The 25,778-nt window shown below is 48.0% G+C and overlaps 1 protein-coding gene across 3 annotated transcripts; it reads left to right on the top strand.

Moving 5' to 3' along the window:
* Positions 1-690: 690 nt before the first annotated feature.
* Positions 691-25,126, top strand: tmem25 (transmembrane protein 25). Of its 3 annotated transcripts, XM_078199045.1 has the most exons (9): positions 691-856; positions 3,506-3,620; positions 6,296-6,607; positions 9,819-10,109; positions 11,608-11,739; positions 14,502-14,535; positions 18,157-18,269; positions 19,458-19,550; positions 21,280-25,126. In XM_078199045.1, exons 2-9 carry the CDS (start codon positions 3,548-3,550, stop codon positions 21,351-21,353), a joined length of 1,122 nt encoding a protein of 373 aa, XP_078055171.1. In that variant the 5' UTR covers positions 691-856; positions 3,506-3,547; the 3' UTR covers positions 21,354-25,126. The 3 variants fall into 3 exon arrangements, with proteins under 3 accessions (XP_078055171.1, XP_078055172.1, XP_078055173.1); XM_078199046.1 differs by lacking the exon at positions 3,506-3,620; XM_078199047.1 differs by lacking the exon at positions 691-856 and having other exon boundaries at positions 3,587-3,620; positions 6,282-6,607.
* The last annotated feature ends 652 nt before the right edge of the window (positions 25,127-25,778 follow it).

Below are 25,778 nucleotides of genomic sequence, written 5' to 3'. Positions count from 1 at the left end.
CAAAAGTCTGATGGCAGCAGGGAAGAAGCTGCTCTTGAGACGGTTGGTACATGTCCTCAGACTTTTAAATATATTTAAATATAAGCTATTGTAGGAAAGAGGGGAAGACTCGGGAGTGGATGCACCTAACCGGCGCGTCTTTCGGAGTGTGGGAGGAAACCGGAGCACCTGGAGGAAACCCACGCAGACACGGGGAGAACATGCAGACTCCACACAGACAGTGACCCAAGCCGGGAATCGAACCCGGGTCCCTGGTGCTGTGAGGCAGCAATGCTAACCCACTGTGTCACCCACATGGTTTAGTTTATAATAATAATCAGTGTATCAGTATATTATTTTAAAGTGCCGCCCAATGTGGTTGACTCTTAAGGTGGTGAAACCCCTTGAAATAAAGCCAAGTCTGAATTGGTGACCCCTTTGAGTGAGTGAGGCGGAGGAAGCGATGAGTCTTGACAGTGAGTGAGAATTCACAGAGTCGCAGGGCTTGTGTGAGAGGATTGTGAGCTGAGCGGGGGGGGTGATGGGGGCTGGGACGGTAGTTCAAGATTTACTACAGCTCTACTGGTGATAACGTGCCTGGCTGCTCATTGTGGGCACAGGATTACAAAGACAGGCTGATGGAGCATAAGAATCTTTAAATCCGGGCTTGATTGAGTGTGCCTGAAGGCCACCCTCAGCCCCGCACTGCAGTAGATCAGTGAGAAGCAGCAGCTGTGATGCCACACAAACAACAGGAAAGGAGGAGGATATTTATCTCCTGGCTAAAAGAGCAGGAATTGTCTCTGAATGCCATGTCCCGGATTAACTGAATAAGACACAAAGCCGTCAGCTGCTCTCCCTGGAATATCACTCCGAGGTGAGCTTGTTTCGAATTGTGCCTGTGCTTTCCTATAAATCGGGTCTACCTCACCCTCCTCTGCTGTGTTGCGTTTAGAAACTGGCACGTTGCTGGGTTCGCTCCCAATGTGCTGTACGGGGAGTCGTGAACTGTCCCTGGACTTGGTCCCCGACGCTTTCAGATCCAGGTGATAAAGGTGCCCTGGCAAGGCCACTCAGTCAGGGCAGGGCTGGTGTGAGCGCGCGTGCCGGACACATTCCCTTCAACGGTAATTCGTGAAGGAGCCTCAGGCATGTTTATTGGTGGGTATTGCAGATTGGGTTGATGTGGCTCATGGGGCTTTGCCAAGGGACAATGCCAGCTTGGAGCACAGGATTCCTCTCCTGTTATTGCAAACCACCCCCCTCCACCTCCCCCCCCCCCCCCCCCCCCCCACCCCGGGTTGCTTGGGGTGAGGTAGCTCTCGCAATGACAGTGAGGGGGTGCATTGGCTGGGGGGGGGGGAGGGGGGGAGGGGGGTGGATTGACAGTGGTTGCAAAATCCCAGCAAGCTGTGATCCAGATCCCGGTTACTCGGGGGTAACCTGGATATATTTCATTTTGAGAATGTGTCGCGTTTGGCCCTTGCCTGCTCGCTGAGGTCATTATTCAGCTGGGAAACACTTCCTGATGCTCCCCACTGCAGGCTGTGTATTGAAGGGGAGGTGGGGGGGGGGGGGTGGGGGGGTGGGGGTGGTGGTAGAAGATATTGAGACACTGGAGAAGGAGCAGTGAGGACTTACAGGCATCTGAAGGGTTATAAATATCAGGATAACTGAACGAACTGTTGGGGGCTCTTTAGAGAATCGAGGACTGAGAGAGAGATGATATGACAGAGATGAGAATATTATGAAGGGGGTTGAGAAGATGTTTCCCCACCTCTGGAGGAATCCAGAATTAGAGGTTATAAATATTAAATAGTCACTAATACATCTAACGTAGAGATTCAGGCAAAACTTACTCCAGGAGTGGATTAAATGTGGAACTCACTACCAGGTGGAGTAGTTGAGGTGAATGGTGTAGGTGCATTTAAGTGTCAGCAGTGAGGGAGGAAGGATGCACGGATGGAGTGAGATGAAGAGGGGTGAGAGGAGGAATGCACGGAGCACTGTCCCTGGCATAGACCATTTGGGCCCAAGTTCTGTGAACGTTGTTGCATTAGACGTATTGGATTTTGGAGCCAAAATGTACAAGATCAGGAACCCCCCCAGTGAGCCAATACCCCGACAGTGTATCACCCACAGAGTATCATCTCTTCTTTAAAAAGTTTTTAAATTAGTGTCATATGTAGGCTTATATTAACACTGCAATGAAGTTACTGTGACAATCCGCTAGCTGCCACACTCCGGCGCCTGTTTGGGTACACCTCGGGAGAATTTATCATGGTCAATGCACCTAACCAGCACATCTTTCGGACTGTGGGAGGAAACTGGAGCACCCGGAGGAAACCCACACAGACACGGAGAGAATGTGCGAACTCCACACAGCAACCCCAAGCCAGGAATTGAGCCTGGGTCCCTGGTGCTGTGAGGCAGCAGTGCTAACCACTGTGCCACCCTTTACGATGTTAAATATTGTTTGATTGCGCTCCTGTAAAGCACCTTGGGACAGTTTATTCCTATTATAACGTTTCTATTATAAAAAAAAGACTGGTGTTTATTTAATTTTTTTTAGGACCGTTAGATGTTTCACAGTGCTTTCTAGCCAGTGAAATAGTTTTGCAGTGTAGTCACTGTTGTAATAGAGGAAATGCAGGAGCCAATTTGTGCACAGCAAGCTCCCACACACAACAAGGTGCTACTGACAATGTGATGTCGATTGAGGGATTAATATTGTCCAAGTTATGGGTAATATATCTTCAAAATAGTGCCACAAAATCTTTTACATTCAAAGAGCAAGCAGATGGGGTCTTGGTTTAAAAATGCACCTGAAAGATGGCACGTCTGACAATGCAGCACTCCCTCAGTATTGTTGGCAAAGCATTTTCCACTCAAACGAGTCAGTGCACTTGGCCATTGGGTTACTGGGTAGCACAACGTAAAAAGATAAAACTGTCAGCAACACACAGCCCTTCCCTTAAAATCTTAAAGCATCGCTGTCTTACCTGTACCCTCGTTCTCTTAAACTTCTATTGCAGTCATTACTAATCTAAACTTTCCTCTCTTGTCCCTCCTGTGAACCGTAGCTCAGTGGGAACTTGTGTTTGAGTTGGTATGTCGTGGGTGCAAAGCTCACTCCAGAGACAGGAGCACAAAATCCAGGCTGACGATTCTATTGCAGTGCTGAGGAAATGCTGTAGTGTCAAATGTGCCAACATTTGGCTGAGATATTAGACAGTGGCTTTGTCTGCTCTCTCTCGGGGAAAGATCCCAGGACATTATTTGAAAAACCACAGGGGAGTTCTCTCCAGTGTCCTGGCCAATACTTATCACTCAATTAGCATGTCGAAAACAGATTATCTGGGTCATATTGCTGTCCGTGGGAGCTTGCTATGCACAAATTGGCTGCTATGTTTCCTGTATTACAGCAGCGACTGCGCTGTGGGGATGTTATGGAAGGTGATTCATTAATGCAAGTTCTTTCTCTTACTCCGGGTGGGAAGCAGCTGATGATTTTTTATTGGTCCAGTTCCAGGGAAGATGTAATGCAAACAGGAAAACAGCCTCCAACATGAGATTGGCTGGATGTGACAATGTCGTAGGAGCCTTCCTACTTCTGCAGCTTGAGAATTACGTTTGTTCAGGTACTGCGGCCTGGGGGGTGGTTGGGATTTCATTCTTTCTAGACTTATCGCTTCCACCCCCTTTCCCTGAATGTGCCCAGCGCCTCATAAACAATTGTTGGTGTAAACTCAGGTGCAACTTGCAACACGCAGAAAAGATTTCAAAGTTTATTTATTAGTGTGTCACAAGTAAGGCTTACATTAACACTGCAATGAAGTTGTTGTGAAATTCCCCTAGTCGCCACACTCCGACGCCTGTTCGGGTCAATGCACCCTAACCAGCATGTCTTTCAGATTGTGGGAGGAAACCGGAGCAAACCCACGCAGACACGGGGAGAATGTGCAAACTCCACACAGACAGTGACCCAAGCCGGGAATCGAACCCAGGTCCCTGGCGCTGTGAGGCAGCAGTGCTAACCACTATGCCACCGTGCCACCCCGCTAACCACTGTGCTACCGTGACCCCCCCCCCCCCCCCCCCACCTAGGATGCTACCGGGACTTGATGGTTTGAGTTATAAGGAGAGGTGGATAGAAAGGATGAGGGGCGATCTTATTGAGGTCTATAAAATAATGACGGGCACATCAGCTAGATAGTCAATATCTTTTCAATAGGTAGGGGAGTCTAAAACTAGAGGGCATGGGTTTAAGATGAGAGGGGAGAGATACAAAAGTGTCCAGAGGGGCAATTTTTCACAGAGGGTGGTGAGTGTCTGGAACGAGCTGCCAGAGGTAGTAATCGAGGCGGGTACAATTTTGTCTTTTGAAAGCATTTAGACAGTTACATGGGTAAGATGGGCATAGAGGGATATGGGCCAAACACAGGCAATTGGGACTAGCTTATTAAAAAAAGGTGGCATGGACAAGTTGGGCTGAAGGGCCTGTTTCCATGCTGGAAACCTCAATGATTCTCTGACTCTATAAGGCATACAAGACAACTGAACTGTGTGGCCCAGTAGTAAATAACTACCCTCTCCCCGCCTTCTCTTATGGTAATGAACAGAATGCGACACGACTCTAGAACAGAGATAGCCAAGTGATGATCATATCGAGCTGTTTAAAATTCTGAAAGGGTTTCACTGGGATATAAATAGGGCTATGTTTCCCCTTGAGGGAGAGTCCAAACCTTGGAGCCATTCGTATAAGATAGTCTTTAATAAATCCATTGGAAATTTGGGAGAAAGTTCTTCACCTGGAGTGTGTGAGAGTGTAGAACTCACTGCCACGGGGGTAATTGGGGCAAAGAAAATGGACACATGGAAGATGCAACTGGATAAAGACTTCAGAGAGAAAAGAATGGAAGGATATGCTGATAGGGTGAGATCAAGTCGGATGGGAGGAGGCCAACTAGGCTGAATGGCCATAAGACATAGGAACAGAATTAAGCCACTCGGCCCATCGAGTCTGCTCTGCCATTCAATCATGGCTGATATGATTCTCATCCCCATTCTCCTGCCTTCCCCCCGTAACTCTTGATCCCCTTATTGATCAAGAACCTATCTATCTCCGTCTTAAAGACACTCAATGACCTGGCCTCCACAAGCCTCTGTGGCAATGAGTTCCACAGATTCACCACCCTCTGGCTGAAGACATTCCTCCTCATCTCAGTTTTAAAGGAGCGTCCCTTCAGTCTGAGGTTGTGCCCTCGAGTTCTTGTCTCTCCCACTAGTGGAAATGTCCTCTCCACATCTACTCTATCCAGGCCTCTTAGTATTCTGTAAGTATCAATTAGATCCTTCCTCAATCCTTCTAAACTCCATCGAGTACAGGCCCAGACTCCTCAACCGCTCCTGAAATGACATATGAGAATGGCCTAAAACGGTCTGGAAATTCCATGTGGGTAACTCAGATGTCCTCATTGAGGAATGGCTCATAGACTCGGGTGGGCTGATGGCGTGTCCACAACCTCTGGTCACTAGACTATGACCCAAACCACTCCTGTCTCCCCCAATAGGCATCGCACTGGGTGGCAGCTAACAGGGGTATTTGGCTCAGCTGTGAATCTCCATGGGGGCAGCTTCATTACTGGGTCCCCCGCAACCCCAGGATCTGTATAACCCTGGGTGGCTACGAGTTCATGCTTGAAGAATGGCCTCATAGTGGGATGTCTATTGCCACAAAATTGGACCCCAGCAAATCTTAAGGGATTGGAGTCATAGAGGTTTACAGCATGGAAACCGGCCCTTTGGCCCAACTTGTCCATGCCGCCCTTTTTTTAACCACCATGCTAGTGCCAATTGTCCGCGTTTGGCCTGTTTCCCTCCATACCCATCTTACCCATGTAACTGTCTAAATGTTTTTTAAAAGACAAAATTGTACCCGCCTCTACTACTACCTCTGGCAGCTAATTCGAGACACTCACCACCCTCTGTGTGAAAAAATTGCCCCTCTGGACACTTTTGTATCTCTCCCCTCTCACCTTGAACCTATGCCCTCTAGTTTTAGACTCCCCTACCTTTGGGAAAAGATATTGACTATCTAGCTGATCTGTGCCCCTCATTATTTTATAGACCTCTATAAGATCACCCCTCAGCCTTCTACGCTTCAGGGAAAAAAGTCCCAGTCTATCCAGCCTCTCCTTATAACTCAAACCATCAAACCCTGGTAGCATCCTCGTAAATCTTTTCTGCACTCTTTCTAGTTTAGGTTCTGAGGGTGCGACGCTCTTTTTACTGGTATTCAGTATTTTGGTTACAGAGATTGCCGAACCATTTCCTTTGATTAACGGGCGTCCTCAACCTGTCGTCACCTTGGAGGAAAATGCTACGAAAGAGTTTACCTGCAGGATGGACGGCTGGAGGTCAGTGCCTGTTGTTACCTGGTACCTGAACGGCAAAAAGCAGTCGAGTAACCAGACGATGCTGATCCCCGACTCCGGCGAGGCGGGCAACCAGAGCCTCAGCACCTTTGTGATAACCACTCACAGGAAGGACAAGGAACTCAACTGCTCTGCCACTGACCCGGTGACCGGGAGAACCCAGAACGCCAGCGTGATCCTCAATGTGCAGTGTGAGTATCGGGAACTCCCTGGCGATCTCGGAGGGGGCACACGGCCTATTCCTGTCCCAGGTGGGATCTGTCACAGGAATTCTAGTCTGTGATTCTTTGTGCTCTGGGTTCGGATTCTCTTGTGTTCTGGGGTGGGATCCCAGGATCTCTAATTGAATTTGCTGCTGTAGGAGGACCTGTCACCTCCTCACCACCCTGGCGCTTCCACTGACTAGAAGACCAGTTCCATAAGCCCGTAAGATGTAGGAGCAGAAGTTGGCCATTCGGCCCATCGACTGCTCCACCATTCAATGAGATCGTGGCTGATCTGATGTGATAATCGTCAATTTCACTTTCCCCCCTTTCCCCCATAACCCTCGATTCCATTACTGATTAATAATCTGTCTTTCTCAGCCTTGAGCATACTTAACCCAGCCTCTACAGCCCTCTGCGGTAAAGAATTCCACAGGTTCACTCCTCTCTCAGAGAAGAAATTCCTCCTCATCTCATTCTTAGATGGATGACCCCTCACTCTGAGATTATGCCCTCTGGTCATAGACTCTCCCACAAGGGGAAACAGCCTCTCAGCATCTACCCTGTCAAAAACCAGAGAATCCTATGGGTGGGATTTCCCAGTAAGAAGTTTAACAACACCAGGTTAAAATCCAACAGGTTTATTTGGTAGCAAAAGCCACACAAGCTTTCGGAGCTCCAAGCCCCTTCTTCAGGTGAGTGGGAATTCTGTTCACAAACAGAGCATATAAAGACACAAACTCAATTTACATGAATAATGGTTGGAATGCGAATACTTACAACTAATCAAGTCTTTAAGAAACAAAACAACGTGAGTGGAGAGAGCAAAACGTTGTTTTGTTTCTTAAAGACTTGATTAGTTGAAAGTATTCGCATTCCAACCATTATTCATGTAAATTGAGTCTGTGTCTTTATAAGCTCTGTTTGTGAACAGAATTCCCACTCACCTGAAGAAGGGGCTTGGAGCTCTGAAAGCTTGTGTGGCTTTTGCTACCAAATAAACCTGTTGGACTTTAACCTGGTGTTGTTAAACTTCTTACTGTGTTTACCCCAGTCCAACGCCGGCATCTGCACATTGGGATTTCCCACCCATGCTTGCTCTGAAACCGGAAAATCCTGCCCAAAATCAATGGATGTTTCCACGGTCTGCCCCTCACCCGTTATGATTTCTGCAGCAGGCGGAACGGGATCATTTTCCCCAAAATGTCTCAATAAGGTCACCTCTCATTCTTCTAAATTCCAATGAGTAAAGGCCCAACCTACTCAACATCTCTTCCTATGAAAATCCCTCCATGCCCGGGATCAACCTAGGGAACCTCTTATCCATCCATCCACTGGGATCTGATGTGGACGCATTTGGACTCAGGGATGCAGACGGCCACCTCGCTAAACCTTTACCAGGAACTTTCTGAAAATCCGAGTTGATGATATCACCTGTCAGTTTATCTCGTAACTATTTGCAAAAGAAAAACCCAAGGAAGCCCATTCTTCCCAAACATTATCCTGATGTGATCCCATTTTGATGCCTTCGGCTTTGTGTGACTGGAGAGTGAAAGTATGTGGGGGAGTGGGTGGGTGGGGAATGGTTAGAGAATTGTGAGTTGTTGATGGTGGTGGGAGTGGGGGGGGCGGTGGGGGGACAGGTTTAAGACCAATGTAGAAAGTGAAGACCCACACTGAGGTTGTAGCAGTCATCAGGCCTCAGAGACTGGACGACCAAGCCAAGCCCACCAGCAGAAAGAAAACACAAACATTTAAAGGGGTCTTACAGATGTCAAAACTCAATCTGAGACCCATGCAAACAATTGTTGCCTTGGAACGGATGGGCCCAAAATCCAGTCCCGGGATCCCACTGGGGTGGGTCGTGACCCACAGTTTGGGAACCCTTGAATTAAGCTAATTAAAGTCAAACAATCCTGTTTCTCAATCGATGCAAATTGCTGGCATTAAAACATCCAGATTGGCACAAAGACCATTCGCCATTGAGTGAATGAAGCTGATCTTCAGGATAGGGAAATCAATCTGGAACGGGGCAATGATTGATGGCGTCCCTTGGCTTTGTAACCCGCACTTGGATAGACTCTGAAACTCCCAGGCTTCCGAAACAATGAGTCTCTCAACGCAAGACGCCAGCTAACACCCAGGACATGCGAGGGAAGAGACTGGATCTGTTGGTTGAAAGGAAAGTCGGGAGAGGAAGACCAGACGGTATCAACAGTGTTTAGTGAAAGTTAACTTGAAAAAGATATTTGGAAGCATATCTCTTTGTTCAAAGAGAAACAAATGGTTGGAATAATCTGCCAGGCAAGGTGGTGAAAGTGAAGACTATTGGAGTGTCCAAATGCAGGCTGAGGTAGGAATGAGTTATAATGGGCTGAATGGCCTCTTCTCATGCTTTTTACCTAGCGTTCTTGCAGCAATGTTGTGGACTTGCCAAGGCCCTGGACACTCTGTCTCATTATTTATAAGTCTCAGGGCAGAGAGAGACTGTTAAGAATCTACTGATAACCATGAAACCATTGTCGATTGTCGGAAAAACCCATCTGATTCACTAATACCCTTTAGGGAAGGAAATCTGCCATCCTTACCCAGTCTGGCCTACATATGACTCCAGAGCCACAGCAATATGGGTGACTCTCAATTGCCCTTGGGCCATTAGGGATGGGCAATGAATGCTGGCCAGCCAGCGACACCCACGTCCCACGAATGAATAATAAAATACAGAAGCAAAATACTGCAGCGGCTTGGAATCTGGAATAAAGACCGAAAATGTTGGAAAAATTCAGCAAGAGAAGCAGGGTAAATGTCTCAGGTCAATGATCTGAACCTGGAACTCAGGGTTCTGATGAAAGGTCACTGCCTTGAATCGGACTCCCTGTTTCCTTCAGCCCCAGTCCAGCCACAATTACTTCCAAACATCTCCTCACTTCACCAGTCAGCTGCCTCGGCCCTAAGCACTAGAATTTCCTCCTTAAACCTTTCCATCTGCCGATCTTTCTCTCCTCCTTCAAGGCATCCCTTAAACCTGGCTCTGTGATCCAGCTTTTGGACACCTGTCTCTTCCTTTGGCTTGGTGTCAATTTTTGTCTGATAATGTTCCGTTGAAGTTTCTTGGGGAAGTTAAAGGTGCTATGTGAATGCAGGTTGCTGCTGTTGTCACTAAATGAGATTTCTTGTCCTTTCTGTAACCGTTCCCCAGTCAAACCGGAAGTTGTTCGGATGGACACTGAATACAAAGAGCGCAACGACTCGGGACTGTTCCTCATCCTGTTTGTCTTGGTTCATGCGAACCCTCCCGCCACCATTACCTGGGTGGATGAAAGTGGCAGCGTCATTGTCAACACCTCCAACTTCATGATTCTGGACACCAAGAGCTACCCTTGGTTGACCAATCACACAGTGCACGTGCAGTTGTCCAGTCTGGCCAGGAACTACTCCTTCACCGCCGGCAATGAGTTTGGTATGACCAACTCCTCCATTTCTTTACCAGGTAAACCACAAAAAAAAATCCACTGTTGGCTACACAGCCCATTTGGAACTATTCTAAAGCCCTTGATTTCCAAAATGCCCCAGTTTCCAGACCAAAGATGTGCGGGTTAGGTTGATTGGCCATGCTAAATTGCCCCTTGGTGTCAGAGGGACTAACTAGGGTAAATAAGTGGAGTTATGGGGATAGGGCCTCGGTGGGATTGTGGTCGGCGCAGACTCAATGGGCTGAATGGCCTCCTTCTGTACTGTAGGGATTCTATGACTCTGTCATTGACGGTATCAAGGGTTATGGAGCCAAAGCAGAGAAATTAAGTTGAGATGGCAATCAACAATGATCTAATTGAGCTGTTGACCACATTCAAGGGCCTGAATGGCCTCCTCCTGTGACAAATGATACTACGAGAGTTGAATATTCTAGTTTTAAGTCCTACTCTGGAAGCTTGACCACATATTCGAGATGGACACTCCCAGTACAATACTGAGGTAGTGCAACACTGTCAGAGGTGCCATCTTTCAGGTTAAACTTTAAACATGAGGCCTGTCTACCATGCCAAGTGGGCACTCAAGATCCCATGGCACAATTTTGAATTGGAGGAGGGGAATTCTCCCTGAAACCTTAACCAATATTTACCCCTCAATCAACATCAATAAAAAATTGCTTATCTGGGTCAGAACCACATTACTGTTTGTGGGAGCTTGCTGTGTACAAATGTGGGCACATTTCCGAAAGCATAACAGTGTTTTCAGTTTAGAATTGGCTGCAAATGGATGTCCAGAGGATGTGAAAGATGCTATGTAAATGCAGGTATTTCTTTCTGGTGTGAGGGGAGGCGATGGCCTAATGGTATTATCGCTAGACTATTAATCCAAAAACTCAGCTAATGTTCTGGGGATCTGTGTTCGAATCCCGCCACGGCAGATGGTAGAATTTGAATTCAATAAAAAATATCTGGAATTAAGAATCTACTGATGACCGTGAAACCATTGTTGATTGTCGGAAAAACCCATCTGGATCACTGTGGTGAACCATCGTTGGTTCCCACTGTGGGGTTGTTCTAATGTTGTTGTTGGGCTAGGGTGGGATTAATACACCTGTGGTTGTTACTGTTGTGGCACATCCCAGTCGGGCTCCGCCTCCTGGGAGAGGTATAAGACCCCCTGCTCGGGTGGGACCTCGTCAGTCTGGGGTGGTGTACTTACGTTCTAGTAGTTCCATTGTTAGGCAATAAAAGCCTTCAGTTACCGAAGCCTTGTGTCTTGAGTTCGATTGACGTGCATCAATCACTAATGTCCTTTAGGGAAGGAAATCTGCAGTCCTTACCCGGTCTGGCCTACATGTGACTCCAGACCCACAGCAATGTGGTTGACTCTCAACTGCTCTCCAAGGATAACTAGGGATGGGCAATAAATGCTGGCCCAGCCAGCGACGCCCATGTCCCACGGATGAATAAAAGTGACTTGTGCAAATACTTGGGCTATTCATTCTCTTTTCCTTCCAGGTTTCCTCCATTCACGTGTTGAAGTGCCTGTTTTGGTGATCCTTCTTGGGGGTGGAGTCGGGCTCCTCACCATCCTGCTCCTGAACATTATTGTGTTGTGCGCTATGTACCGGATGAAGAGGGAAAGAGCAGGTAAAACGGTGGCTGAGAAATTGCAGTGTGTGGCTGGGTTGACCCATTGTTATATGGCGCTGTAGCTGCCTCACGCTCAACCCTCTGGCAGGTTGGGGTTGGTTGTTGGCACAAGAATGTGTCATGAATGTTGCTCTTTGCCGTTTCCCCTTCAGGGTGATTTATAATGTGAGTGTACAGAATCCAAACTGGACCAGCCACATAAATTATGTGGCTCCAAGAGCAGGTCAGAGGCTGGGAATCCTGCGGAGAGTAATTCACCTCCTGACTCCCCAAAGCACAGTAAGAAGTCTCACAACACCAGGTTAACGTCCAACAGGTTTATTTGGAATCACGAGCTTTTGGAGCGCTGCTCTTAATCAGGTGAGTCACACTCCAAAAGCTTGTGATTCCAAATAAACCTGTTGGACTTCAACCTGGTGCTGTGAGACTTCTTATTGTGCCCACCCCAGTCCAACGCTGGCATCTCCACATCAAGGTCCCCAAAGCATGTCCACCATCTACAAGGCACAAGTCAGAAGTGTGATGGAATACTCTCCACTTGCCTGGATAAGTGCAGTTCTGACAACACTCCAAGACAGAGCAGCCCACTTAATTGGAACCCAATGTCCCCCTTAAATAATCACTCCCTCCCCCACTGATGCACACTGGCAACCGTGTGTACCATCTACAAGATGCACTGCAGCAACTCAATAAGTCGCCAACACCTTACAGACACACAACATTTGCTGCCGAGGATTAGGAGTACCACCTGCAGGTTCCCCTCAAGTCGCTCACCGCCCTGACTTGGAAATATATCGCCGTTCCTTCACTGTCACTGGGTCAAAATCCTGGAATTCATTCCTGAACGGTGGGTGTATCGACACCACATGGATTGCAGTGTTTCAGGAAGATGCCTCACCAGCACCTTTTTTAAGGGTAATTAGATAATCAGTCATTGTCCACAAAGGACATAGGTATCACTCTCCATGAGAGAGAGAAGATTGGTTAGATAGCTTGGGGAGGTCACCACTCCACAAGTGTGGGGTAAGGCAAGAAGGTAGGCACAAGCTAATAGATGGATTGAACCCTAATGGCATCATTCTAGCCCAATTGGCAGTTAGGGATGGGCAATAAATTCTGGCCGTGCCACTGATGCCCACATCCCATGAATAATTTTTTTTAAAATAGTGAAGTTATCAAGAGGCCTTTGTTGAGCCTTCTAAACCTGTGGCCCTTTCCCTCCTGTTTATACCCAAGCCACAGAGACCAGAAACCAATAGTGTCTGCGAGTTTACAGAATTGTAGAACAGTACAACACATAAAGAGGGTATTTGCCTCCTTGAATCTGTGTCATCTCTTTCAAAACCCAATTGCTCCCTCCCTGCTGCTCTCTCCCCAAACCCCCTCAAATTTTCATGTTCACATATTCATCCAGTTCTCTTTTGAAAGCTACTGTTGCAGATGTATACAGCACCCTATCAGACAGTGCATTCCAAACACTAACCACTCAGAGCTCAAAACATTTTCACTCGCGTCACTTCTGGTTCTTTTGCCAATCACCTTAAACTTGTGATTAGTGACCCTTCAGTCAATTGAAGCAGTTTTTCTTTTTTGAACTCGATGTAAACACTTCAGGATTTTAAATCTCCTTCGAACCTTCTCTGCTCCTCGGAGACCAACCCCAGATTCTCCTGTCTATCCAGGGAAAGGAAATCCCTAATTCCTGACAGTTTCCTGGTAAATAAATCTCATCTATACGTTCTCCAGAATCTCCGCATCCTCCTAAAGTCTGATAGGGTTATTGCTGGAACGTCAAAACATTTGCAGCCAGTTTGCTTGCAGCAAAATAAGCAAATTACTGTGGATGCTGGATTCTGAGACAAGAACAGAGATTGGTGGAAAAGCTCAGCATGTCTGACAGCATCCCCTTCTGAAAGTATCTCATTCATGAACGATCTCAATGAAAGATCCCCTCCCTCCCACACCAGGCTGTCTGTCCTTTGTTTTAAAGTTGCTACTTCTTGTTGCAGTTTCTTATGCATTCTTCCTCCCTCCTGCTCTGACAAAGAGTCAAAGGACTCGGAGCGTTAACTCTGTTTCTCTCCTCACAGATGCTGCTGGACCTGCTGAGGTTTCCAGCATCCTCTCTCTCTTGTTGCTCTGTATAGCAATGTGCTAATGTCCTTAGTGAGGTTGGCTAAGAGAAAACATTAGCTGGGACGCGAGGGGAGAACCCTCCCCTTCATCCTCAGAGTTGCACATCCCACCTTCTCCTGAGAGAGTAGATGAAGCCTGGGTTTGAAACTCATTGGAAAGACAGCACCTCCGACGCTGCTGCATTCCCCCAGTACTTGCAGTGAGTCTCGGGTCTCTCACCTGAACCCACAATCTTCAAACTCGGGTTCGAGTGCGAGCAACCCAGACACAGCCCACACCTGGGGACGGCAAGGTGGCACAGTGGTTAGCACTGCTGCCTCACAGCTCCAGGGACCCAGGTTCGATTCCCGGATTGGGTCACTGTCTGTGTGGAGTTTGCACGTTCCCCCTGTGTCTGCATGGGTTTCCTCCGGGTGCTCCGGTTTCTCAGTCCAAAAGACGTGCATTGGCCATGCTAAATTCTCCCTCAGTGTACCCAAACGGGTGCCGGAGTGTGGCAATTAGGGGATCTTCACAGTAACTTCATTGCACTGTTAATGTAAGCCTATTTGTGACACTAATAAATAAACTTTAAACCTTGGGAATCTGTTGATCCTGATCACAATTTTTAAATTCCGTTTCAGATTTAAAACCCAGCTCTGACTCGGTGGTCCAGAGGTAAGTGATCCATTCTGTTGGATTCCAATGGTTGCTTCTAGTTTGTGCTTCACATCTTTCTCTTCCCCGCTGGCTGCTGAACCTCAGATGTTCGTACACATAGTCACGAGTGTAATGAACATTTTCAATCATAGAGATTACCTGAGTTTGGATTAACCCATTTGCCAGTCTATGTCCCACTCACCCTGCTGCTGAATTCCTAATTTGAACCCAGTACCATTCACCCATCAGCCTGTACTTGCTGATACCTGGGAACACCACCACCTGGAGGTTCCCCTCCAAGCCACTCACCATCTGGACCTGGAAATATACCAGCATTCTTTCACTGTCACTGGGTCAAAATCCTGGAACCCCCTCCCTAACAGCACTGTGGGTGTACCTTCACGACAGGCGAAGGCGTCCTTCACGAAGTGAAGGCGAAACGAAACAAAGGCGGCCTTCACGACACACGACAGCGCAGAGTCGCTGAGCAGAGACTGATAGCCAAGTTCCGCACACATGAGGATGGCCTCAACCGGGATCTTGGGTTCATGTCACACTATCTGTAACCCCCACAACCTGCCTGGATGTGCAAAATCTCACTAGCTGTCCTGTCTGGAGACAATACACATCTCTTTAACCTGTGCTTAATGCCCCCTCCACCCACATTGTCTGTACCTTTAAGACTTGATTAGCTGTAAAGACTCACATTCCAATCATTATTCATGTAAATTGAGTTTGTGTCTTTGTGCCCTGTTTGTGGTCAGAACACCCACCCACCTGACGAAGGAACAGCCTGTTCCGAAAGCTAGTGGCTTTTGCTACCAAATAAACCTGTTGGACTTTAACCTGGTGTTGTTAGACTTCTTACTGGGTGTACCTACATCACAGGAACTGCAGCAGGTTCAAGAAGGCAGCTCACCGCCACCTTCTCAAGGGGCAATTAGGGAAGGGCAATAAATGCTGGTCTGGCCAGCGACACCCACATCCCATAAATTCATTTTAAAAATTGTCTCCTGATCAAGATTTGAAAATTCCCCTTGTTTTCACACCCCCTTCCCTATTGTCTTTCTCTCGACATCTCTGTAATCTTCCCCAGCTCCACAACCCTCCATGATGGCACAGTGGTTAGCACTGCTGCTTCACAGCACCAGGGACCCGGGTTCGATTTGTGGCTTGGGGTCACTGTCTGTGTGGAGTCTGCACATTCTCCCCATGTCTGTGTGGGTTTCCCCCGGGTGCTCCGGTTTCCTCCCACGGTCTGAAAGATGTGCTAGTTAGGTGCATTGGCCATGCTAAATTCTCCCTCAGTGTACCTGAACAGGCATCGGAGTGTGGCAACTAGGGGATTTTCACAGTAACTTCATTGCAGTGTTAATGTAAGCCTACTTGTGACACTAATAAATAAAGTTTAATCTTCTCTAGCTCCACAACCCTCCAAGATCTCTGCATTCCTCCAATTCTGGTCCCTTGTGCATCTCCCATTTTAACTGTTCCACCATTCGTGGTCTGTGTCCGGAGTTCTGGAATTCCCTCCCTACCCTTTCCAACTTTCTACCTCGTTCTCCTATAAGGTGCTCGTTGATTGAATAAGCTTTTGTTCTCCTCTCTAATATCTTCTTTGACAGTGTCAAGTATTGTTTGACCCTTCCTGTGAAGCACCTTGGGACATTTTATGAAGTTAGAGACTTGTTGCTGCTGTGGAGTCAACGCGTGGTGGCCAGGATTAGGAACACCGACTGATTGGTCTCTCCCTCGATCAGGGACTCCGCTGTTGCCAACGCAACGCTGAGATCAGCTGACTGAACTTGTTCTGAAAATCAAACATGTGGCCCGGAATTCTCCGGCTACTCACGCCGTTGGGATTCTCCAGTCCCGCCGGCAGCGCACTCCTGCCCGTGGGTTTCCCGCGGGCGTGAGGTGACGCCAATGGGAATTCTCATTGACAGTGGCGGGGCTGGAGAATCCCACTGCTAGCAAACAACGCGCCACCTTCGCCGACGGGAGAAACGCGGCTGGGAGCCTGGAGAATCTCGCCCGTGATCTTCCTGATGTGTAATTGAAAGAGAGGGACAGGAACAGGCCATTCAGCCCTTCATACCTGTGATAGAATCATAGAATCCCTACAGTGCAGAAGGAGGCCATTCGGCCCATCGAGTCTGCACCAACAACAATCCGCACAACCCCAAACATTTACCTCACTAATCCCTCTAACCTACGCATCCCGGGACACTAAGGGGCAATTTAGCATGGCCAATCCACCTAACCCGCACATCTTTGGACTGTGGCAGGAAACCGGAGCACCCGGAGGAAACCCACGCAGACATGAGAAGAATGTGCAAACTCCACACAGACAGTGACCCAAGGCTGGAGTTGAACCCGGGTCCCTGGAGCTGTGAGGCAGCAGTGCTAACCACTGTGCCACCGAGCCGCCTGTTGCTCCAATCAACAAAGTCATGGCTGATCTTTTACCTCAACTCCACTGACACAAGCTCTCTCCATTGCCCTCATTGTCTAAAGGTTCTATTTAATTCATTCTTCAATAGGTTCAGTGACTGAGCATCCATGTCATGTGGATAGAGAATGCCAATGACTCACAACCCTGAGTGAAGACATTTCTCTTTATCTCAGTCCTGCATGGTTAACCCCTTGTCCTGTGACTGGCTCCCCATGTTCTAGACTCTCCAGCCAGGGGGGAAGAGCATCTACTCCTTCAAGGTCTCTAAGATTTTTTATACATTTCACTACGCTTCCTGAAGTCGATGACAATCTCCTCCGTTTTGTGGAAGAGGTGAATTTGTTGGATGAACTGCATTCCCATCCCCAGTTTCTCATACATCATGCTCCTGTGTCATCTGCTCCCAATGACATTGAGCTGAGTGGGTTTATCTTCTCTGGAGATTAGATGGATGAGAGGTGACCTCATTGAAATGAATAAAAGAGAGTTTGTGTCAGTGGAGTTGAGGCAAAAGATCAGCCTTGACTTTGTTGATTGGAGCAATAGGCATGAAGGGCTGAATGGCCTGTTCCTGTCCCTCTCTTTCTATTACACATCAGGAAGATCACGGGGGAGATTCTCCAGCCTCTCAGCCGCATGTTTCCCACCAGCGGGAGGTGGCTCGGTGTTTGCTAGCGGTGGGATTCTCATTGACGTCACCCCATGCCAACAGGAACCCCGCGGGCAGGGGTATGCTGCCGGCAGGACTGGAGAATCTCACCAACGTGAATAGCTGGAGAATTCTGGGCCACATGTTTGATGTTCAGAACAAATGCTGTCTACATCAATGGGATTGAAATGGTCGAGAAATTCAAGTTTTTAGGTGTCCAGATCACCAACAACCTGCCCTGGTCCCCCCATGCCGACACTATAGTTAAGAAAGTCCACCAACACCTCTACTTTCTCAGAAGACTAAGGAAATTTGGCATGTCAGCTACGATTCTCACCAACCTTTACAGATGCACCATAGAAAGCATTCTTTCTGGTTGTATCACAGCTTGGTGTAGCTCCTGCTCTGCCCAAGGCCGCAAGGAACTACAAAGGGTCTATGTCTGTATAACGCGCAAGAAACAATACTTTTCACTGTATACCAATGCATGTGACAATAATAAATCAAATCAAAGTCTGTCTTTTTGTTCTTGCAGCGAATCCACAAACGTCAAATTTGATGAAGCTCAGGTTCCGCGGGAGAACATTTCCCTTCAGTCAAACCTTAATCAGAATCAGGGCACGAATGATTTGAACTTACCCTCCGCAGGTAAGTCAGGGTCCGGTTCCTCAATGGAAGAATGTGTGTTTTGTATTTGTTTTACGTAGACAAGATCGTGCGTAAGTCCAGGAATTCTCCTGGCGCAGTGGGTAGGAGCTGGGTCAGAAGCTCTGCTCCTGGGTCCCACTGCAGGACTGGATGGCGAGGGAAGGTGGGTTCATGACATAGCCAAACAGATTGGTTCTCAGCCGGTAAATCCTTCCGATACGCCGGATGGTAAGTAGTAAAGACCGGGAGAGTTTCCCGGTCAGCCACAATGGAGAGGGTGACAGCGAACGGCTGCATTATCCTCGAGCAATCCAGTGGATTGGTCCCTCTTAGGGCATTGAAACAGAAGGAGGAGGACTGTATCGGTCAGGTATTGACCAGCACACTGAGCGGGCAGGTCTTAAATAGAGGCAGAGAGATCATTCCAGAGCTTGGGGCTCCGACAGCTGATGGGTATGGCTGCCATTGGTGGAGCGATTAAAATCAGAGATTATTTAAAAATTCATTCGTGGGACATGGGCGTCGCTGGCTGGCCAGCATTTATTGCCCAGCCCTAGTTGCCCAAGGGCAGTTGAGAGTCAACCACATTGCTGTGGCTCTGGAGTCACATGTAGGCCAGACCAAGTAAAGATGGCAGATTTCCTTCCCTCAAGGGCATTAGTGAACCAGATGGGTTTTTGTAACAATCAACAACGGTTTCATGATCATATTAGACTTTTAATTCCAGTTTTTAAAAATTGAATTCAAACTGCACCATCTGCCGTGGCAGGATTCGAACCTGGGTCCCCCAGAGCATTAGCTGAGTTTCTGGATTGACAGTCTAGTGATAATACCGACTAGGCCATCACCTCCCCCTCAAGAAGCCAGAATTGGAGGAATGTGGAAATCTCAAAGGGCTGTAGATGACAGGTTTAGGGAGGGGTGGCTCCATAGAGAGTTTTGAAAACGAGGAGAGGAATTTTAAAATGAAGTTGTTGTTAGACCAGGCAGCAATATTGGGAGCAAGCAGAGTGCATGTTGGGTAAATGGGACTTGCTATGTGTGAGGGTTAAAAAGTTTTATTGCGTTTGATTTTCTCTCTTTCGTGGAACTTATTTCCAAAATGGAAAAGGAGAATGGTTAAACTGGTGCAGTTTGGATATTCCTGGGTCGATACTAACTGCACCATTTCTTTCTGCTGTTAACCAGAGGCTAATGGAGCATCAAAGCATCAGCTTGAAAGGCAGGCAGCTTGCGATAATCTGTCAGACCCGGAGAACTTTGCTGCTGTGGACCCCAGAGGTAACAAATTTACAAAGCATCACTCTCAATCCTGCCCAGCCTTTACTCCATTCCACCAGCGACCAGTCCCTTCTCGGTGACAGGTGAATCTGATCCCTCACCCTACCTGACGGTCTCTTATTGAGTTCCAGGGTTCACAGGACACCTGTGTACCCCAGTCCAACGCCGGCATCTACACATCATCACAGGACAAAAGCAGGAAATGCTGGATCAACTCAGCAGGTCCGGCAGTGTCTGTGGAGCCAGAAACAGAGTTAACGATTCCTCCTGCGGCCTGAACAGAGATAGAGAATGATGCATAGGGTGCTGGTACACTGCATTGTGTGAGATATCAGTGCGGGAGTGTGTTAATGTTTACAGGGGGGTCTCTGGGAGTGTGTTAATGTTTACAGGGGGGTTTCTGGGAGTGTGTTAATATTTACAGGGGGGTCTCTGGGAGTGTGTTAATATTTACAGGGGGGTCTCTGGGAGTGTGTTAATATTCATAGAATCATAGAATCATAGAATCCCTACAGTGCAGAAGGAGGCCATTTGGCCCATCGAGTCTGCACCGACCACAATCCCACCCAGGCCCGACCCCCACATATTTTACCCGCTAATCCCTCTAACCTACGCATCTCAGGACTCTAAGGGGCAATTTTTTTTTTTTAACCTGGCCAATCAACCTAACCCGCACATCTTTGGACTGTGGGAGGAAACCGGAGTACCCGGAGGAAACCCACACAGACACATATTTACAGGGGGGTCTCCAGGAGTGTGTTAATGTTTGCAGGGGGATCTCTGGGAGTGTGTTAATATTTACGGGTGTCTCTGGGGGTGTGTTAATATTTACAGGGGGGTCTCTGGGGGTGTGTTAATATTTACAGGGGGGTCTCTGGGGGTGTGTTAATGTTTACAGGGGGGTCTCTGGGAGTGTGTTAATATTTACAGGGGGGTCTCTGGGGGTGTGTTAATATTTATGGGGTCTCTGGGAGTGTGTTAATATTTACAGGGGGTCTCTGGGGGTGTGTTAATATTTATGGGGTCTCTGGGAGTGTGTTAATATTTACGGGGTCTCCAGGAGAGTGTTAATATTTACAGAGGGGTCTCCAGGAGTGTGTTAATATTTACAGGGGGGGTCTCCAGGAGTGTGTTAATATTTAATGGGGGTCTCTGGGAGTGTGTTAATATTTACAGGGGGGTCTATGGGAGTGTGTTAATATTTACAGGGGGTCTCTGGGGGTGTGTTAATATTTACAGGGGGGTCTCTGGGAGTGTGTTAATATTTAATGGGGGTCTCTGGGAGTGTGTTAATATTTACAGGGGGGTCTCCGAGAGAGTGTTAATATTTACGGGAAGTCCCAAGAAGTGTGTTAATATTTACAGAGGGGTCTCCAGGAGTGCGTTAATATTTACAGGGGGGTCTCCAGGAGTGTGTTAACATTTACGGGGGTCCCTGGGGGTGTGTAAGTTTTTGCAGCGGGGTCTCTGGGGGTGTGTTAATATTTACGGGGGTCTCTGGGAGTGTGTTAATATTTACGGGGGTCTCTGGGGGTGTGTTAATTTTTATGGGGGTCTCTGGGGGTGTGTAATTTTTTGCAGGGGGTGTTGCAGTGTCAGTTGATATTTAGTTGGATCTCCAATCGAGATCCTGAGTGCTGCTTTGCTGGGGTGGGGGTCTAACGTGGGTGAAGACCCCGATGTCTGTACTGTGTCACCCGATTCTTTACCTTTCTTTATTTTTCTGCAGAGTTTGTTCGATTCCCGATGTATGGATATATCTACAAAGTCTCCAGTATGAGCAGTGATGAAATCTGGCTCTAAGCGCTTTCTCCCTTTGCTCAGGTTGTTCACTATTGAAAGGTCCCCATGAATGTAGGGGTTCAACCATCCCCCAACCAGGAGAAACAAGAGTCAAGATCCAACCCACCCGAAACACCCCCAGTTCCCCAAACCCCCCACCCCCTCCACCCCCGTGCCATCACGATTCATCCACTTGGGACATGCAGTGGTCTTTACTGAAACAATTGATTACAGCTCAAAACGGCCCCTAAAGCACAGTTGAACCAAACCGGTCCTTCACTGGAGCGATGGTACACAAGTTGGACTGAAGCATTCCTCTGCTCAATTTGGGGAACGGTTTGGAATAGTACAGCACAGGAGGAGGCCATTTTCAGTGCACATCTAAATTGTGAAAAGAGATTATTTCACATTTAAACTCCAAAGGTATCAAACGCTGAAAGGTCCCATTTGTTTGTGTTTTCTTTTGTCTTAACCACCATTCATCAATAAGTTGCATTTACATAGCACCTTTAACAGAGGGAGATTCGTGACACACAAGTGCCAGGCAATGGCTGTCTCCAACAAGACGGAATCTAATCACTGCTCCTTCACATTAAGCAGCATTACCTTCACTGAAATTCACCCCACCCACCCACCAAACTACATCAACATCCTGCGGGTTACCATTGGCCAGCAACTGAACTGACTCAGAGCAGGTCGGAGGCAGAGAATTCTGCGGAGAGTAACTCACCTCCTATCTCCCCAAAGCCTGTCCACCGTCTACAAGACCCAAGTCAGGACTGCGATGGAATATTCTCCACTTGCCTGGATGGGTGCAGCTCCAACAACACTCAAGAAGTTTGACACCATCCAGGACAAAGCAGCCCCGCTTGATTGGCACCCCATTCATGGCTGTAACCATTCACTCTGGACCCCACTAACACAGTGGTAGCAGTGTGTGCTATCTACAACATGTACTGCAAAAACTCACTAAGGATCTTTCAACAGCACCTTCCAGATCGGTGACCTCCACCATCTAGAAGGACAAGACCGGCAGATACCTGGGAACGCCACCACCTGGAGATTTCCCTCAGCCACTCACCATCTTGACTCGGAAAATATATCACCGTTCCTTCACTGTCACTGGGGTGAAATCCTGGAACTCCCTCCCTAACAGCACTGTGGGTGTACCTACACCACATGGACTGCAGCGGGTTCAAGAAGATAGCTCACCACCATCTTCTCAAGGGGTAATTAGGGATGGGCAATAAACATTGGCCTAATCATGGACTAACTCAAGAAGCCCAAAGGTACTTCACGGGAGGGTTATCAAACAAAACTTGACTCTGAGTCGCTGAGGAGATATTAGGCCAGGTGACCAAAGTTTGGTCAAAGAGGTAGGTCATTGCTGAGCGTCTCTTTTGTGAATCTATTCCCTTTCTCTTTGCCAAGTTCTTCAATGGCTGAGGGCACTCCAGTCTCCAGCCCTGTGTCTACCACTATCCTCCCGCTTTGTGTCTCTTCTCCTGACGGCTCGCTGCAAACTGTGTATTCTGTGTGGAATTGTGAACACGAGCTGACTGCTCCATGGCACAAAATCATGGAATCCCTACAGTGCAGAAGGAGGCCATTCAGCCCATTGAGTGTGCACTGACCACAATCCCACCCAGGCCCTATTCCCGTAACCCCTCATATTTACTCTGCTAATCCCCCTGACACTAAGAGTCTATTTGGCATGGCCAATCCACCTAACCCGCACATCTTTGGACTGGGAGGAAATCAGAGCACCTGGAGAAAACCCACGCAGACACGGGGAGAATGTGCAAACTCCACACAGACAGTGCCCCGAGGCTGGGATTGAACCCGGGTCCCTGGCGCTGTGAGGCCGCAGTGCTAACCACTGTGCCACCGTGCCGCCCACTCAAAAAGAATAAAGTTAGTATTGAGGAAGGAGGTTCTCAGATTTTATTTCAAGTGGTCAGAGTGTGACAAGGCTGGCGTTTATTGCCCATCCCCAGTTGCCCTGAGAAGAGCATGGGGAATTTAACCGCCCCCCCCCCCCGCCACGGGAATCAGAGCGGGCGAGGGCCGGCCAATGGGAAGTCCATTGACCTCAGGCAGGATTTTACGATTTCAGGATGAGGGAGGCCGTAAATTCCCGCCCATGGAGTTTTACAGCCCAAAAAAAGGCCCTTCGGCCCATCCTATCTGCACTGGTTGGTCATTGTGGTTTTTGTGATATCGAATGGCATGCTCGACCACTTTGAATAGAGGAAAACTTGCCTTTTTAAAAATTTATTTATTTATTAGTGTCACAAGTAGGCTTACATTAACACGGCAATGACGTTACTGTGAAAATCCCCAAGTCGCCACATTCCGGTGCCTGTTCAGGTACACTGAGGGAGAATTTTAGCACGGCCAATGCACCCTAACCAGCACATCTTTGGAGCGTGGGAGGAAACCCATGCAGACACGGGGAGAACATGCAAACTCCACACAGACTGTGACCCGAGCCAGGAATCGTACCCGAGTCCTTGGTGCTGTGAGACAGCAGTGCTAACCACTGTGCCACCGTGCCGCCCTTTCTGTAGCTTGCCTCAGAACACCTTAGAATGTCTCAAAGCACTTTACGGGCAATTAAGTAGTTTGGAAGTGTAGTCAATGTTGTGATGTCTTGTTGGGGGTGGGGGTGTGGATATTGACAACTCTACGGGTTAATGAGGTATCCCAGTGCAGATTAACCTCCTTCATCTATGGAGGACATGAGATGAAGGCTTGAGGAGTGTGGAATAGGAGAGGCCTATGTTTGAAATTAGGGAGTAATGGATGAAGGATACCAGGCCTATTAGACTCTGGGAAGGTTAGAAACCTTAGCGGTTCTGAGATGCTGGAGGATGGTATGCAAGCCGCGATTTGAACGCACGGTAGATAGGGGGAAGGTGGGAGAGAGAGTGAAGACTCTCTGGAGTTTAGCAGGGAAATTGTAAAGAGCATTTGACCAGAATAGGTTTCAATAAACCAGAAGTGGACGGTTGTGAGGGGGTCTGGAGGTGAGTAAAGGAGATGTTTCCTTTCTGTAAACTGTTACGTTCCTGGACAAAGAGCTTGAGGAAAATTCATTTTGAGCTGAAGTTACAGGAATTCGCCCATAAGCCCGTCAAAGAGAGACTTCCCAAATGTCCGCTCCACCTGTGAACTCTCGATTCAGGGAATGGCGCTGTGAGGCAAACTTAAAAAGGCTTCCCTCCAGGTCGACTTTATTGAATTCTGTTCCGAACAGCAAATGCCTAAGGCAGCGCGCTAAAGATTTCTGACTGTAGAGATGCACCAACAAAGCACCAGCCAAGAACGCACAAGGAAAGGACAACTGGAAAGGCTGTGTGGCTAAATCACTCCCCAGTATCTGTGTCTGGAGGGGGGGGGGGGGGGGGGGGGGGGGTAATGTCATTAAAAGTGGCTTGGGGTTGGAGTTTGGGGGAGAAGGAAAGAGTTTTTGGGGACAGATTTGCAGCCAGGTTGGGGGGCAGCGGGGGAGGGGGGGGGGGGGGGGGGGCAGAGATGGGTGCAATATCATTCCTTGAAATTTTGACCTCCATAATCGGCTTTGCACTTTTATCTGTGTCTGGTGAAGGATTGATGCTGGAAATGGGAAATGTTACTGAGGAACTGCATGAAATATTACAAAGAGTGGGTCTGAGGATGACCATGCTGAATAATTAACAGACTTGCTTCAAAAGCTGCTGATCTGAGTATTGATATTGTTTAATAATGTAATATTGTATCTCTCTGTTTTATATATATGATATAAAAATGATGCCGTTAATCTGGTTCCATTTTTCTGGTCTAATTGAATGTGTCGCATTGATGCGGGCTGTCAGAGGTGACTCACGTACTCTCAGTACACCAAGACACCCACCGCCTCCAAAGTCCACCACCGACGCGCAGTGGCAGCCGTGTGTACCAGCTACAAGATGCACTGCAGTATCTCACCAAGGCTCCTTAGGCAGCACTTTCCAAACCCGTGACTGCTACCATCTCGAAGGACAAGGGGAAGCAGGTACCTGGAAACATCATCACCTGCAAGTTCCCCTCCAAGCCACTCAACATCCTGACTTCGAAATGTATCGTCATTCCTTCACAGTCGCTGGGTCAAAATCCTGGAATTCCCTTCCTAACAGCAATGTGGGTGTACCTACATCACAGGGACTGTAGCGGTTCAAGAAGTGGTGATGTGGAGATGCCGGCGTTGGACTGGGGTGAACACAGTAAGAGTTTTAACAACACCAGGTTAAAGTCCAACAGGTTTATTTGGTAGCAAATACCATTAGCTTTCGGAGCGCTGCTCCTTCGTCACGAACATTACATTAAGCATAAGGCACAGAAATAGGCTATTCGGCCCATCCAGTGAGTGCTGGTGCTTGTACCCCACTCGAACCTCTTCACATTTTAATTATATAGGTTGGGTGG

Source organism: Mustelus asterias, chromosome 27, assembly GCF_964213995.1.
Source record: "Mustelus asterias chromosome 27, sMusAst1.hap1.1, whole genome shotgun sequence".
NCBI classification, from domain to species: Eukaryota; Metazoa; Chordata; class Chondrichthyes; order Carcharhiniformes; family Triakidae; genus Mustelus; species Mustelus asterias.
Note: the sequence above shows the minus strand (reverse complement) of the source record. Positions and strands in the feature narration are given on the sequence as shown.